The 17,779-nt window shown below is 40.5% G+C and overlaps 1 protein-coding gene across 1 annotated transcript; it reads left to right on the forward strand.

Annotated features, from left to right (window-relative positions):
- Positions 1 to 803: 803 nt before the first annotated feature.
- Positions 804 to 7,721, forward strand: mogs (mannosyl-oligosaccharide glucosidase). Its single transcript, XM_010777814.1, has 5 exons — positions 804 to 878; positions 1,926 to 2,289; positions 2,903 to 3,126; positions 3,761 to 3,954; positions 5,215 to 7,721. The coding sequence occupies exons 2-5, from the start codon at positions 1,941 to 1,943 to the stop codon at positions 6,983 to 6,985; spliced, it is 2,538 nt and encodes an 845-aa protein (XP_010776116.1). The 5' UTR covers positions 804 to 878; positions 1,926 to 1,940; the 3' UTR covers positions 6,986 to 7,721.
- The last annotated feature ends 10,058 nt before the right edge of the window (positions 7,722 to 17,779 follow it).

The following is a 17,779-nucleotide window of genomic DNA, read 5'->3' on the forward strand; positions in this document are numbered from 1 at the left end:
TCATCAGTTGTATGGTTCCACTTGTCGTTCAACAATATATCTTCTGTCTCATTTCCCATCTTTCTTTATGAATACTGGTCGGAGCAGGTGTAGACATTTTAATTTAAACCTGTAACTGAGAAGCAGTTTGAGGCCAAAGCTTTCAATTTTTAGTTTTCTCTCTGACTTTTGACCCCGTCCATGGTACATCTAAGATACCTGGTACCATGTCTCATGGCAAAGCTTTATAATGCTTACAGTGTAAATAAGTGGTTGAGGGAAATTATGTTAAATGGTTCATATTTTGGAAACTGGTGTTATTCGCAGGACATTTGTGCATGCATGCAGCTGTCCACTGTCAAATAGACTATAATGTTTGTGTTGTATTCCTATATCACATTTGTACTCTTCACTTATTTTAGAACGGCAAAATGTTTAAAACACTCCCCTAAACATTAACTTCCATTTCTATATTTCAATAAAACGACATATTTCCCACTAAACTAATAGTTTTTTTTTTTAACAAATATTTAATTTGAAATATAAAACTTTTATTTTATTTCTTATTCATTTAAGGACATTTTTATTAATACTAATAATAATACATGACACTTGTATAGTGCTTTTTAGGAAACTCAAAGAAGCTTTGACAGAGAATTAAAAAAAAGTATTACTTTATAATACCCCTGATGTTAACAAAATATATGATGTTCATTATGTTCTTGAATAAAAAAGGGAAAAATAAATATATATATTTATAGGTCTGTAGACTAACGCCTACCTTAAACGGAAGTAGAAGAAGAAACAATGTACACGTCAGTGGGAACGAGTAGTAACCAGGAAGTGGCTAGTAAGCTAGCAACGGATAATGAGCAGCTGAGACTTTGGTATTTTGACAGGTTAGTAATCAATTGCTCAATGAACATTAACCTATAAGTACTTATTGGTTGCATATTTACTAGCTTCTGACTAATTAATGCCACATTAGATAACGATAGCCGTTTGGTTTTGCTAAAAAATGATATAACGTTAGCACTACTAGCGATTATCGTGCAGCAGGAAGCGCTGCATAACCGGGGCGTAGTGGAGAGATACAGCGGAATCTGTCAGGAGAAGAGCAGGTGTATGTCAGGGCTTCTGTGCCATGTGTCTTACATTTAACAGGCAGAGTTTTTAAGTATAACATGCTCGCTGTACTTGCACAATTTTTGCTATCACACACCATGCAACGGTACCATAAGAGTTAACGTAAGCTAGCTAAACCGCTTATTTTAGCCTTGGAAGACGTTAACTAAATGCTATCGAAATTATTATACAATACTGTAATGTACTCTAGTAATGGTTAATATGTCCCGTTGCTTTAGTGGACGAAACACTGAACTCCTTTGTGAGTGTAGCCTATGTGTTAATGCTTAGAATAACGTTGCCTTAAATAACAGTCATTCAATAAATCCTACATCCGAATATTTAGATTATTTCCTTATAATTTGCCCCCCCCCCCTTTCATTGTTTGTCGAAAGAATATTGAAATAAATGATCAGTATACTCAATTATACAATTGAACAGCACGACACAATTGAACAGCACGACACAAATACAGTTTAAACAAAATACAGAACATTAAAAGGCAGGATTTGTTTCAGGACTGTATTACACTGTATTACACTATTTAGTTTATGTCTAACTCGGCTAGACCTTTTTCTATTTACAAATGTTGGTTTAATCAGCTATTCTCTTTCATATATATTTTTAAAAGAGAAACCTGAGTTTTCCTTTTTATCTTATTGGTGCAACTCCTTTACTTCTCCATAACCAGTGTATTTATTTAGTTTTTTTTACAATAGGTCTACCATTCTTGGTCTAAAAGCAATATTTAAATATTCATGAACATGTCATTAGTACAAAACAAATACTTATAAATGCAAATATCTTCCCTTTGTCTCCAGCTTCAGCAGGGCAGGATGGGCAGGCAGAGGAAAAGGGTGGTGACCGGTGAAGCTGCTCCACCTCCAAGGATAGATGAGAAGCCCACTGCATTTCCCCGTAAAGAGAAGAAAAATAAAGTTGATATTGGCAAAGTCTTCATCAACATCTCCATTGGCCTCTGCATATTCAGCCTGATCTGGTTCTTTTACGCGCTTTACATGCGGTCCAGTCTGTCCAAACGGGTAATAACGCTGCACCCGTCGCACCCTGTCCTGGACGCCAACAGCAGCAATGCCAAGGTCTCCACGGAGAGGTTCTGGGGCTCGTACAGGCCTCAGGTCTACTTTGGCATGAAAACCAGGAGTCCCAGGTCCATTATTACAGGTGAGAGACATGTCGTATGTCGTATGTCATATGAACATGTGTCCATGTTTGGGTCATGTTTGCTATGATGACAAAGCGAGTAAAGCCACACAACATTGAGTTGAAAACCACAAAGAGAGCTTTTTAACCTCTTAAACCTTACTGATTCTGTGCAATACAGTAAGCTTTATTTAAAATGTTTACATCATCTTACTTCAATTGATTAGAACCCAATTTGAAATGTATACAATGATGTCATAGGGTGAAATAAGGTGATTCAATCAAATCTTCAATGTTAAATTGCACTAGATCTGGGAAATAAGCCCAGGCACTTGTCAAATTCAAGAACATTTTGGACATAGTTCCTGGGACTGTTTACCTGTTTACCCTGTCAGCCAATTTGGAAGACCAATGTTGTTTATTAGTTGACAGCGCAATGTGAACTGTATTTTCCGATGTTGAGTACCAACAGTTAATCAAGCACCACTGTTCTCAAAACCCTGTTGGCCGGTAACATGGTGCATGCAGCCAGTGAGTTTTGAGACTGAATCCTTTTCCAAATGATGTATTTGTGCGTCTTCTGTGTTGTAAACCACAACCAAATAACTGAACTTCCACTGCTACATCTCCCCAGGTATGATGTGGATGCGTCAGTTTTCTGACATGGACGTAAACCTGAGGCACACTTGTGAGCAAGGGGATCGTTTGCAAGGCTATGGCTGGATGATGCATGATGGGATCACTTTTGGGGTCCAAGAAATCCGTGACAACGATTTCACACTCACCACAGAGTTTGTCAAGAGGATGGGTGGGGGTCACGGAGGAGACTGGACCTGGAGGATCACCGCCAAACAGCATGTGAGTGTGATTGTTTGTTCAGCTTTATGAGCAGATATTACCTCACATGACCCACACATATTTTACTATGTGTTATACAGGGTGCTTACGGTCATTAAAAACCTGGAAAAGTCATGGAAATTCAAAATGCTAATTCCAGGCCCTGGAAAAGTTTTGGAAAACAATATTTTTCCCAAAGTTTTGGAAAAGTCATGGAAATTTAACTAAAGTTGCATCAAATGTAATTTATATTTTATCTAATCGCCGAAATAGTAATACTATAACGATAATAAATACTGTATCGTATAGTAATGAAACGTAAAATGGCATTTAACTGACGAGGTATTTTTCTAGTGAGAGATTTGAGTTGCTTTAGCGTGTAGAAGCTAGTAAGCCTACTATTTGATTTGTTTTATTTGACCTTATTTTCCTGTTCCATGTTAAAATAAACAATTTTCAGTGGTTCCGCTGAGAAAGAGTAATTCTTTTGGTCATGGAAAATTAGGTAAAGGTCATGGAAAAGTCATTGAAAATCATTGGTGAAAAAGTGTATGAACCCTGGTTATAAAATGTACCATCCAGTTGCAGATATGTCTTATGATGAATGTTTTTTTATTCAAGTTTTGGTCATTTTTGTTTTGTCTTTGCCCATCAGAGCTCGGCCCCTCAAGCGCCAGTCATCTCCCTGATGTTTTACGCAGCAGCAGACACCCAGGGCTCACTGGAGGCTCACGTTGAGGATAGAAGCCGCCTCGCATCCATCACTGGTTTCTCAGAGGAGCTCGGAAACTTTAAGATCTCCTTCCGAAAGCCAGTTACCGGGGAATCATCCAGTGCCAAATATGCAAGGTAAGTGTTTGATTACAGGAGTAGGTGTTAAAATGAGCTCAGCTCCAAAAGGGCTTGATGATGGAAAAGGAAGCTGAAGTGTGCATGCTATAGAATGACTGCCAGTGCTCAGTTTGATCAGAATTAAAGATATGGAGAACAGAAAATCACTTCATATTTTTCCAAAAAAGAACATACTTTTCTTTTTATGTGCTGGTCCAAATAGTGAAATGATCAAACAGTGAGGGGTTTGAAAAGCCATGTGTTAATAAATCATTTATACAAAGGTAAAAAGACATCGTCATATTGCATTAACAGGCAATAGCCATTTCAACTGCATTTCAGGAAAAGAATGATGCATAACAAATGAAAGAAAAGGTGATTTTAAAGTGTGATGAATTACACAATCTTATTTAGATGTATATAAAACAATACATTTGAATGTCCCTGATTTGTTGACGTCTGTGGGACAGAATCACTCATCGGGATGGTACATGGTAGTAATCATGTTGTTCTCTGGGTGAACCTACATTACTACTTGGGTAAAAACAAAAAACAACCACTAGATGGCAGGAAAAGCAGAGCTTTTCAAAAACCAACTGAAGGTATTAGGTTTTCTTAATTCTAAAAGTCTTATGAACATCCTGAGATACAATACAGCAGAAAGTATATCATATACAGATGAAAATGAGCCTTTATAGCTCGTTCTGGCACATTTACATCGTGGACTCAAGTGCTCATGTTGTTTGATGTGCATTTCTCTTCTTAAATAAACGATATATATATATCCCTTGAAAAGCTTAAAAGAAACCAAGCCTTTCAAAAAGGGCTCTAGTCTTCTTCTGAACGGCACAGATGTCGTTTAGTGAAGGTGTTTGTCTACCTTCAGAAGGAACTGTTGTTTCAGTATTTTTTGGATTCTCTGTTGGCAACAGCTCCAGGGACCGACAATATTTCACACTTTGATGAGGGCCAGAAGAGACCAGAGTAGAAAAGGAAAAGGTACAGTATGCACTGATAGAAAAAGATTGAGCAGTGGCTGAAGAAGATGGCTCATTTAAGTGGGAGCTTAATATTGGTTTACTGTCATTCTTACAATTCACTTAACCTCACCACTACACTATGAGACCCTCACAACTTAGGACACATTGGGCTTAGGCTTCACAAACATAGCTAGTGCATTTGAGATTTTTAAAATAATTTAAAGGTTTTCGTGATTGATCTGATTTCATAGATTTTAAAAACGCAAAAAAATTGACAATAGTGTCTTGTCTTTTTCAGCTACAACTATCTTCAGACTGTCTCTCCTGGCTTGGAGAAGCTGAGTGACATTGTGAAGCAAAGTCTGAACCGCAGGTTTGTCTACAGCCCTCCTTCTGGGGAGAAGAGGCATTACATAGCTGTAGATACCTACAAGCCCCCCCACCACCAGAACCAACAGAAACCCGCTGACACCCGGAAAGAGGGTGCCTTCGTGCTTCACCAGGTGACCGTCCAAATGCCGTTTCAGATAGAAGTTCTGTTTGAGTCTGGGAGTTTCCACAGCCGTCCCAACCAACTGGTGGGCTCCGTGATGACTCAGGAGCTGGAGAGGAGGAAAGCGGAGTTCGACTCAAAGTTTGAGAAGACTTTTGGGCTGGAGAGCAAAGGCTATAGCCAGGCACATGTTAAGTTTGGCAAGGCAGCGCTCAGCAACATGTTGGGGGGAATGGGCTACTTCCACGGCCAGTCAGTGGTTCAGTCGGTCTACAATGAATACCCGCTCCTCTATCCCGAGGGGGCTTTATTCACAGCCGTACCATCACGCTCTTTCTTTCCCAGAGGATTCCTTTGGGATGAAGGGTTTCACCAACTGCTGCTGAGCAAGTGGGACCCCCAGGTGACACGGGAGTCTATTGCTCACTGGATAGACCTGATAAATATGGAGGGCTGGATCCCCCGTGAGCAGATCCTGGGAGACGAGGCTCGCAGTAAAGTCCCAGCTGAGTTCGTCGTTCAGCGTAACGAGAACGCCAACCCACCCACTCTGTTCCTAGCCCTTCAAAAACTCATAGAACAGCTCAATTCCAATCCAGAGAAGGCAACATCTCAACCGACCTTGCCTTTCCTCCGACGGCTCTTCCCCAGACTGAAAACCTGGTTTGAATGGTACAACACCACACAGACGGGGCCCCTACCAAACTCATACCGCTGGCGTGGACGTGACAAGGACACCAATCTTTTCCTCAATCCCAAGACCTTGACTTCTGGGCTGGACGACTACCCTCGCGCCTCACATCCATCAGCAGAAGAGCGCCATGTGGATTTACACTGCTGGATGGCCTTATCCTCAGGCATCATGGCGAGTATAGCGCGGCTTCTAGGCGAGCCACATCAGGACTATGAGCTCACCCACCATGTGCTCAGTGACAACGACAAGCTGAATGAGCTCCACTGGTCAGACCAACTTAATGCTTTCAGCGACTTTGGCAACCACACCCAGGCTGTGTCCTTGCAGCAGGAGAAGGTGTACGTGCCTCCCGGACAGCCTCGCCATCAGTTCCCTGTGGCGCGCCTCGTGCGCTCAGTCCGCCGAGCCCCTAAGCTGCAGTTTGTTAATGCTTTGGGTTACGTTAGCTTGTTCCCCTTCTTGCTGCAGATTCTAACACCGGATTCCCCCAAACTAGAACACATCTTGCGTGACATGAGAGACTCCAACAAGCTGTGGACGCCCTACGGCCTGCGTTCAATCTCCAAGTCTGATCCAATGTACATGAAGCGAAACACAGAACACGACGCCCCCTACTGGAGGGGACCGATATGGATTAACATCAACTACTTGGCCGTCAGAGCCCTGCACCACTACAGCAACACAGAAGGGCCATACCAAGAGATTGCAGCTGCCCTTTATGAGGAACTCAGGACTAACATCATCAATAATGTTTACAGACAGTATGTTGAAACAGGGTATATCTGGGAACAATACAATGACGGCACTGGCAGGGGCCAAGGGAGCCACCCCTTCACCGGCTGGTCGTCCCTCACAGTATTAATGATGGCTGAACAGTACTGATACTGTAGGTCGCATCTCATGTTTATAAGATATTGGCCCTCAGTTATCTGGATGTGACTGAAACCTCCACATAATCAGGTGTTAAGATCTAGTTACAGGTCTTCTCTCGTTGATAAAAGTCAACACACTGAAATAACAACATCCAGCTTGAAAACTAGACATTCATGATCACATTTAACCTTTAATTAAAACCACAGGTTTCAAACTGGTATTCTCTGAAGGTTAATTTTCAAAGTGTAAGTGCAGCTACTCCGTCTGTGCTGTATGTGGAGCGCAGCACAGTCTAGTGCTTCAGGTATACACTTAAGATTCATTTAGGAAACACTTAATGAACTCATATGCCACATGCAGTCTCATTGCTTCACATTGCAACATTTAATTATCACAGTATTTTCTCTAATAAACCGCTGGTCTACTTTTCTTAGGGAGCATGCCAACAGGGTGTATATTAACTTTTCATCAGATTCATCACAAGTCTTCATCCGGGAAAGTAAGTGAGGGCCATTATTCTTTATTGTGCCATTTCTCTTCATCATGTGTTCTCAGTCTTAATGATTGGTCATTTTGATATTTCATCGTTTGATTAAAACAAATGATATACAGTCTTGCTCAATTTGTAAAACAACTGCTTCTTAAAGCAGCCATATTTTGTACACAGCCTGTAGTTTGACTGGCAGGGAATACAACAGACTGACTATGTTTTTGTTTTGTTTAAAACAATAAACGGTTTGAATTATTTCTTTTGACATACTGTACTTTTTTGGTCATTTTTGTGTGTGACTTCCATGGATGTAAGCAGATAATGAATCTTAACCCATAGATACAATCTCTCCTTGAAATGCACAAATAGAAACTCTTTTTTACCTGTCGTGTCCTCCCCTTATTGTTTGAGCTTCGTTGTTACGGATCAGCGCTGACACGGCTTCACAGGTTTGTGATCATTCTGTCACTGCTCTTTAGTTCCTGTGTATGAAACGATCAGCTGACTCTGCAAATTGTCTTAGCAAACATAATTGATAAATCCTTACCCGTAATTAACTTAATGTCTGTACCAGCTGTGACTGGAACTGCATTTCACTTCTTCAATTCAATATTAAAAATGACTCGTCAAGATAACAGTCTGTGAACAGTATGCATAAATGCAATTTAATACAGCTGGTTACTCCATTTTACAGAACATACAGTACATGTGGTAATTATAGAATAGCACCATGGGTAGGTTTATGTCTGCATATTTTATATTTTAGTTAGTATAATCTTGGATGAGTAAATTAGTCATGTTGCCGATCGATGAAATTCCACCACGACTCCTTTTTCTAATATTTCCCAAATCTTTTTAATGCTTCTAAAAAATGCCTAGGGGTGCAATATTATCCTAAACATATGAGCTTAAGATCTATGAGTCGTAATACTTAAGTGGAGAGCCAGGGTATTTAATTCTACAGCAACACTTGTAGAAAATTGATTGGCTTGCACCATTACTAAGTAGCCAACATGTTGCATTGCCCATAGTTTCAGACATTGCCATGTACTCTCCATGTTTTTAATCTAAAGTATTATATTTATATTAATATATATCAATATATATATTCTTTTTTTTCCCCAGCTTGCAGTCACATGTTCACACCTCTGTCAGTCAATAACTCGCTGTGACCTTAAGCATAGCAGCCCTGTCCTTTCTTTTGTCAGATGGCACATTCGAAGGCCTCTAGCTGACGTCAATGTGCTTTTTCATGGTTTCCATGGAGCGCTGTTGCTGAGAGGGCCTGGTGCTTAATTAGCTAAAATCAAAAGGCATGGATAGCACATGGATGGCAAATTCTTTTTACTCCTTGACATGAGCTGCCATACATTTACTCACCGGAGCTTGCAGTTGCGATGTTCCTATTAATACTTTGACACCAAATATCAAACAGCGCTGCTGGAAAAACTAATATGGGCCCTCATTCTGTGTGCATGACCGCTGGGTTCCAACCTCTGGACTGTTATGAATCCTTTGAATGGGCTAGATGTGTAGTTGTATAGTTGGAGGCTCACAGTGGTGCATTAAGGTTGCATGACTAAAAATAGTGCCTCTATCAGTTAGAGGAACAGCAGATAGGAAGCCACAGATCGGTAGCTTCAACACATTTATTAGAGGCTACAGTATGTCTCTCAGTTTTTTAATGCATGACTCATTTATTCATGTAGATTTACAGCGACATGAATAAATACAATACCTCAATTCAGCATCTTTTTGGGAAGAATTGTGAACCTTCTTTCGTCTTAATCGTTTGAGATGAGATTTTAAGAACTACAATGATGTATTGATGTGCAGTGATTGCCTTCGGGCACAGTCTTGTGTAACACAGGCTCATTATTTGACCCTTTGACCTGTAAACGCAAAGCATGGTATCCGGGGATTTGGACGCAGATGAGCCATTTCCTTTGCCTTTCGCTGTTTCTCTCAGAGGAAATGAATTCCACATACCCTCAATGCGACTACAGTCGAAAATGCATTTATTTCTTTGAAGAGTGCGGACAATCTGTGTGACTAAAGCACTCACTGCGCAATCCATCCCCCTCACCCAAGACCCTTTTTTCACAGTTAGATGGGATAATAGCCAAACAGCATCAGAGCTAACTAATGTGACTGCATAATAAACAGATGAGTCAGGGAGTATTCATTTGCATATCACCCAACCTTATCAGAGCTCCTATAGTGAATATCTTGTGATTGACTAATATCAATGAATCGGCCTGCGAGTGCTCGGAGAGAATTTAGTGTTCAAATGGACGCTTCTCGGTGTTGAAATAGAATATTTTTATGATGGACATCATTATACATTTGCAGAGCAATTACAAAGTTGTCTAATAGTTGCTGGAAATACCCCCCTTGTAGCACTGACTGCTACATTGAATGTAATTACTGGGAACTTATGCTAGAGGGAGCTAATTAATAAGGCATTTGTGAGTGGAAAATAGGCTTTTTGAATATAGCTTAGCTATCATTTTACTTACAATGGAGAGCTACTTAGAATTAAAGCAGTATAAGTGGATAATTATGCTAATGGCTCAATTTGGATTGAAGATATAGTGGCAGGCTGTACTTCTCGATTATCACTGCTCCTGCATTACAGTGCTCTCACTCAGGTTTTCTGTGCGTATGTGGGCTTATGCTCATATCATCTCACTGGAGATGTCAGATGTTTTGTCCTGAGGCCACAGTATAATGTGTGTGTGTGTGTGTGTGTGTGTGTGTGTGTGTGTGTGTGTGTGTGTGTGTGTGTGTGTGTGTGTGTGTGTGTGTGTGTGTGTGAACTCCTCTGACACAACTTTTCTGCCTCCCATACAAATAAACAAAGCCTTTGGGAAAACTGGCTATGAACTTCTGCTCCCTGTGACGTATGAGTTTCTCCATTCTCTGTCTTTGTGCATCCCTCAAGCCTCATGGCTATAAACCTTTTAATGTGTCAATTTCCATTACCTTATTGCATGTTCATTTTGTACGTGGAACTCCGGCATTGCTCTCCCAGGACAGAGTAACTGTGTTTGTTCTCCTCAACTTCAAAACAGCAAGCTTTCCCTCCTCTATTGAATTCAGCATCATCATCCAAACGGGGCTAATTGCTGTTTATTCTGCATGTCTTTCTGTAAAACACCCTGCAGGATGCAGCATCTCCAGCTCTCTGCACCCTGCCTTTGCCCCCCAGAAGCTCGCTGTTGAGCACCAACCTGCCTCAGCCAACATAGGTCTATGTATGTTATGTAAGGCCCACTATAAATAGGTTCACCCGGGATCTTTTGTCTTTACCTGATTCGCTCTTAGCCCAACAGTTTTTATTTCTGGAGAGAGCTGTGGAAGCTAGTGCAATGTAGAGCTGGCCGTTTCCATAGTTACTTTTGTTAGCTGCAAGCTCTTAACATTCTTCATCTGTTTCCTCACATGTCTGCTGTTAGCTATTTGTTTGAATCTGTTTGCATTGCTTGTCCCCTTAATAACTGTATGTGCATCGATTAAGCAGCGATGGAAACATTGTTTTTTAAATATTACCATTCATATTCAAATGTACACGTTGTGGAGTCAATTGATTGAACGAGCAACGGATAGAAAACAGTGTGGGAGCAGATGAGTCAGAGACTACAATATGTAGATGTTAACTTCTGTTGGTCAAAAGGACATAATAATAGTCCCATGTTGCATGATAATGATTTTGTGTATTGATATTATTGGCTTCCAGTTTAACGGGGGTTGTTGTTGCATCTGAAGCACTAAACGAGAGATATTTGCATTTTAATCGACTGTTAACGATACCTTAAACTCTAATATATTTGGGATTATTTAGTTTATATAAAATCTTTGAAATTGTGAAAATTCACAGTCGTTTATCACAGATTTCTCTTAAACATGTCCGAGCAGTTAGGTAACCGCAGGTACAGTAGCTGGATCCGGCCCAAGAATTTGACAGAGCGCTGCCAGCATGGATCCAGCAGAGAAGAGGGCAAGGTGGGAACCATGCGAGTGAAATGTGTGTGGAGGAGTCTGGGGGCATGGTTAAAGAAACACTGGGGCATTCTGCAATCATGAGAGCTGAATATGATTCTCACCCATCCCTGCTGTCGAACCAAAGTGTACAGGCGGCTGGGGACCAAAGTGGGCGAGTGCGAAAGTATTTTTGGATCGCACGGGAAACCTGCCACACCAACAGCAGCAGCAGCAGCAGCAGCAGCACCGGGGCCTGGTACCGGGCTTCCCTAACCCACTCCCACTCTCAGAGGAAGAGCAGGAGAGAGATGCTCCTTCAAAAGAAGAACCACGCTTCCGCTGCTTTTATTTTTCTTATTTGTAATATGTTTCTTTCAATTGCCCAGTGTTTGCATGATGATGCAGTATATATAACTATCCAGAGCCCAACATGACAGAAAGAGAGAGAGAGAGAGCAAAATAGAGAGACAGAATAACGAACTTGGCAGCTGAGGCGAGTATCTTGTATTTATAGAAAGTCGTGTTTCCGGCAGAGGTTTCTGTGCTTTTAGCACTCCCAATCCATTTTGCGGTGTCTTATAGGCCCCTTTTGTATCCAGGTTTAGATTGGAGATGTTCCCTCATCCAGCGCCTTGGGGGGAGATTTGACTATGAGACATGTCAGGATGAGATTTGGGGGAGGCAGATGGATTTCTCCAGCTCTTGTGCAACCCTTGCTTTCTAAGGAATGCTCCAAAGAAATCTGCTTTGCATCCACTAACTTAAAGAGGCATTAGTCAAAAGTACAACACAGCACTTGGGGCTGAATGTAAATGCATGTTTTATGATCCATATGTGTTTCATCATTGCATGGATGCAGGCAAAGCATCAGCCTACGTTTTTAATCTCAGGCTTCTTGAATGTGTCATGTAGATCCAGTATTTTCTGCATAACCTCTCCAGATCATGGTAGGTTTAACGTGCTTTTTTAAATTTCAAACATTAAATGGCAGCCTCTGCATCTCAGTGGATTTCCTGGTGTGGATAAGGTTCTTCTATTATTTACTCGCAAACAGTGTGGGTTGCATTGAGACTTAGATGAGCTACTGTACATCTAGTGGAATACAATATATTTGAGAAAGTGAGATAAAGTGAGATTTATAAATGATTGCTTGTTTATGCTCTCGAGTAGGAATGTGGATGTGCTGCAGAATCAGCAAACTCTTCAGGTTCTTATAGTCTTGAGACAAGAGCCAGTCTGGGTTTAAAAGGTCTATTGTACACTAGATCAAGAATTCACATTGCAACAAAAAATGGCTACTGATTTTCATTAAAAAAAAGTCCTTAACTTCCCTGATTCAGCTTACACCACTTTACAATGTGCCTTTAAGAACAATAACAATAATGATAACTAAGTGCATCACTGATAACAGTAATTTTGCCGATACTGCGGATTGGCCTCTGATGACCTCTGGCCTCTGGCTGAGTTCTGAGGTCATCAGCTTATGCTCATAAGGGGGATGAAGGTTTCAATTCTAAGATGGTTTCTTAGAACCAAAATAAGATGTAATGTGAGCCATCGATGTGCCTCTAGCTTGTATCGATAGCTTGACTGCTGCACAGTTTTGATAAATCAACAAAATGCCATTGCTCATAGAAGAAATCCCTGGATGTGTATCAGTTATTTGTCTGGACCAGGATGTAGAACTATCTTGTGAAATAAATGCTTTTTTGTATTTTTGTTTCCGGAAAGCTTAATACAGCAAGAAACAGGGGTATCCGTATTGGTTGGATCAGTTAAGTTTTTATCAACATAGCAGCTGTTTCTCCTATAAACACTAAAGAAAAGTAATATTAGTCAAAATATAGAACAGACATTGAAGCACTGCAGTGATCTCAGAGGGCAGTCACTCCTCACTGCCTCTTCAACTCTATCAGGCACCCACCTGCAAGCAAAACTCCCAATCACTGTCCAGGAGTGAACCTGAAAATAACACGGCCAGGGGGTTAAATATCATTACATGTTACTTGTTAGACGCTTTTATCTAAAGCAACTAACATGCTGTGGACAATCCCCACAGGAGCAATTTGGGGTGATGTGTCTTGCCCAGGGACACAACGACATGCTGACTGCAGTGGGGTTTGAACCTGTGCTCCCCTGATCCCAACACCAACGCAATGGTCCACTGCGCCACACACCGCCATATGCTGCATAAAGAAAAGCATTTACCTTTTTACGGGCCACAAATAATTAACTTCAGTTATAAAAGTAATATAAAGCATCTCTGACACAATGTATCAAGCTGGAGTAAAGTAATTAACAGTTTGAATGGATCACAGTAGATCTGTAATTGTCAGGTTGATGGTATGTTAGGCATCTAGGGACTTACTTACTGTACATGTGCTGTACAGCAGCATTTAAGCATTGCTACTGGAATGGCCCTCCTATGGATCTAGACAGTCCGTCGCTCCACACATGTACTTCTTATTAGATTGTTTGCCATTCAGCTTTATTCATGGTTCCCAGAGGATGAATCATACTGCCTTGTTGATCCTCAGACTTTTCCTCTAGTGCCCCCATCACTCATTGTTTTCAATTAATTCCACATTTACTGTATCATTCATGGTTCCCAGATCAGGGATCCTCCATCATATCGTATCGTTTTCTTCACAAACCCACGAGGTTGATGTTCGTTATTTTGAGTCCTTACTCGCACTTTCTTTGCATGATGTGCCCTCTCTCATTCTCCCTTTTTCCACTCTGTACTCTCCATGAAAAGGCACACAAAAGCTATATACATATATATATAGGGCCATATTTAATTTGTTAACCATATGAAGACAGACAAATTGATATAAGGGATAATTTATAAAGACATACTACAAGTTGAGCCTATTTCAGCTCGGGACTATATTAAAGCATTCCACTTGTGCCTTGCTGAAATGATCCTTTCATTAAAGCCATGTTTCATCTTCTGTCCTCAGCCAGTACTTTGAACCCCTTTTGAAGTCAATATCCTTGTTAAAACATGGAAGCAACTTTGTATTGCTCTACATTATTTCGAAACCTACCACACCATTCACGAAGAAATAGATTTGTCTCACAGTGCTCGGATGCAGAGGAATATAACAAAGGCTTTCATTTATCTTTCACAGGTATGGCGTTACCCCTGCGCTATAATGTCAGTAAGTGCTTACATTACATAAATCCATTACTTAGTTCCTGTGCTGTGGCATTTTATGGAGGAGAGAGGTTAGCCACACTGCAGTTATCATAACAGCATCTCGTGATCTGAACTCTGTGTGATCAGATTGGTTTTAATAGACTCTGGATTACTTGGAGGCAGTCCCTCAAAGCTAAACATCTCTGGGCCTAGAATTAGAGTGCACATCTGAGGTGAAAACGATTTGTTCAGGAGAATGTCACTGCTGCAATGAAAGAGCTTATATGCTATTATCATACACTACCTTAAAGAGATGACGGGGCAGCGAGATCCTTTGATACATTTTACACTTCTCCTTCAGTATTGAAGGAGATGACATTAAATCTGAGTCGTCTAAGCAGGCTGTGTATTATGTCTAATAGTCTTTTTGCGTTTGTGCCGCAGTAATCATATTTTATTCACTATAGCCACAAGCTTTTTTATCTTCAGTTAAACTAGTTCCTAACACATCTCTCTCGGATGCTTTTCAATTGGCTCACAGGAGCCTTTCAGTACAGTTCAAAAAGAATGATATGGTTATTGGTAAAATGCAGTCTGTAGTGGTGTGAAGGTAGCTATCTATGGCTTTGGTCTATTGATCAATACACTCTTTCTTGTGTACAGAAATGTGCACTCCTGTGACCCCTTATCAAAGGATGATCCCTCACAAGTCCTGCATTCAAAATGTTACACAAAAAAAAAAGTGTACTACATGAATTACTACTTAAACTACTATTAAGCTAAATGGATCCTGTTAGTGTTATATTAATGGAGCACTTTTCTTTTTCACAAATGAACATCTACATAGTGCTTTGTGAAGTTGATCAATGTGGGGCTAATTTGAACTTCCTTATGTAGATTCCTGGGTTTTAAAATACATACAGGCTGAACATGTTTGCATAATAAAAACATTTCCCAAAGCTGTCCAACATGTAGTGAAGAAAATATTACAATATTTCACTCAGATATTTACTGGTCTCTAAGTATAAAATACTCAAAGAAAATATTACATTTTTGGAGCTGTTTGCGGCTCACATGGTAGAACAATGAAAAGAAAATCTGCTGAGACCAAAATCATCCTTTAAATGTGATGCTTGTGTAGTGAATTAGCATTTGCTTCATATAATTATTGCATTAAATTGTGCCAGCAGTAAATTCGAATTTCCCCTAGTCTAAGACTACAGAGCCACAGGAAACATTGAGGGTAGAGTGAAAACCCAGAGTGTGTGTGCTGCTGGTTGGTTTGTGGCTACAGGCTGAATGCGGCTGCAGCGCCGCTGTCCGCGGTCCTGACCCTCCAGCCGGAGCCAGAGGTCTGCTGCAGACTGCAGCTTCCTATGAAAGAGTATCGACTTTTTGTAATAGGAAGTGTGACCACGGAGGGCACCCAGCAACAGATGCGAAACAGAAAAAAATGCTTTGGGGGTTGAAATGTCATGGGAACAGTTGGGTTCAACCACTGAACACCTCAGGGGTGTTATCGACTCCCTTCAATGCTTTTAAAGGCCAAGGGTTCGTTTAGACTGGGCTTTGCGGTTATTCGCCCTCATAGAGTTAGCGACCACAATTTACAGCGACCACAAGACAGGGAGTACATTTGTGGAAGTAAATGAAAGAGGTGGACTGCTATGAGTTGTTAAATGTAACTGCTAACATGTAGGCCATGTAGTCTGGCCCAGATCTGATGCGGACACAGAGGCAAGTCTCAGAGGGAAATACGTTTACCAGACTAGGTTGTTCTAGTATTTATCTTTAAAACGAAGTAGGCCTAATTAATTCACTAGTGCTTACTTCAAAGAGAATCTGGCATACTCAAGAGAATACCTTATTATCTGCTCAGGTGCACGTGCTTTTGCGTTGAATCGTTAAATCATTAGAGGGTTGCTTTTGTCCTTTTCTTTTGTCTCACTTTGTTACATTTGGTACATTTACATTAGCTTATCTTAGCTATTACATGTCATTGAATCGCACGGATTAACATGTCAAGTCTAAGAGCAAGTAGTTCTACCTGTAAAGCATTACCATATTTTTGTGCTGCTTTTGCTGCGTTTCTTTTATAAAGCCCCTACGTTTCTTTAATGTTGATCTTAAACTAGTTGATTAATTAATACTTAAATTGCATATATATTTATATTTATAGCACTTTGCTATTCCTGCATGTCCATCTCTATTACCCTTTATATCAATATTTCATTTGTTCATTTTTCTGCCACAACAATGGCCTCAATATCTCTCAAAAAACATAATGTTTATTTTTCATATCTTGTAATGAATTATATTAGGTTTGTATTACCTTTTCGAAGTTTCAGCATGTTTAAACCTTTTGTAGGACAAATGTGTTGCAAATACGGTGTTGTTTTCCAAACTGGTATCCAAAACAAAAATATATGTGACCTGTATATATCATATCCTTCAAATATATCCTGGTACATTATAATAAAATGATACAATTGTCTTTTAATTTCCCTCCTTGAACCTTAAACATATTTATTTCAGAAATACCCTTTCTTCTTCTATAACTTTAATAATTTAGAGTGCCTATAGATTACGGTACATTTCACCTTTCTCCTTACATTACCTTCATGTTAAACCCCCTAAACCGGTGTTTGAATGCCTTCTTACCTCCAAAATCTTCAATTGCCCAGCTTTGGTGATCAAGTCAGTTAACTGTTCACTTTTCTACCGTGTATTACCTCTCTTTGCTTGAGAGCGAACTAAATTGGCGAATCATAGAGTTAGGCTATCTCGAATGCGTGATGGCTATCTCGAATGCGTGATACCGTGTGAGGTAAAGGGTGATGCCAAGAGAAACAACACTGTCGCTAGCTTAATGTTTGTTTCATTTAACTGATGCATCGTTTCTGGGCACAGAGATGCCATCAGTACACCGTTTTACACCGAAACACTGGTCGCCACTTGTTGCAACGTCAGATTCCTTCTCTCCAGTCTGGGAGGACGGAGGATTAGAGGAGGGGGGACTCCGTCACATCCTCGGTCCAAGTATGGGCATGAAGTTTACACGCAGCGGGGAATCCTCTCACTGGAGCTGATGAATGGGGAGGAGGGCCGAGGGAGCTGCCAAAGTGTATATAAGGAGAGAGAGGGGAAGTCGCTGATGTGAAATCCACAGCAAGCAAATACCAAGCGA

This window comes from Notothenia coriiceps, unplaced genomic scaffold, assembly GCF_000735185.1.
Source record: "Notothenia coriiceps isolate Sejong01 unplaced genomic scaffold, NC01 NC01_scaffold00018641, whole genome shotgun sequence".
Lineage (NCBI taxonomy): Eukaryota > Metazoa > Chordata > Actinopteri > Perciformes > Nototheniidae > Notothenia > Notothenia coriiceps.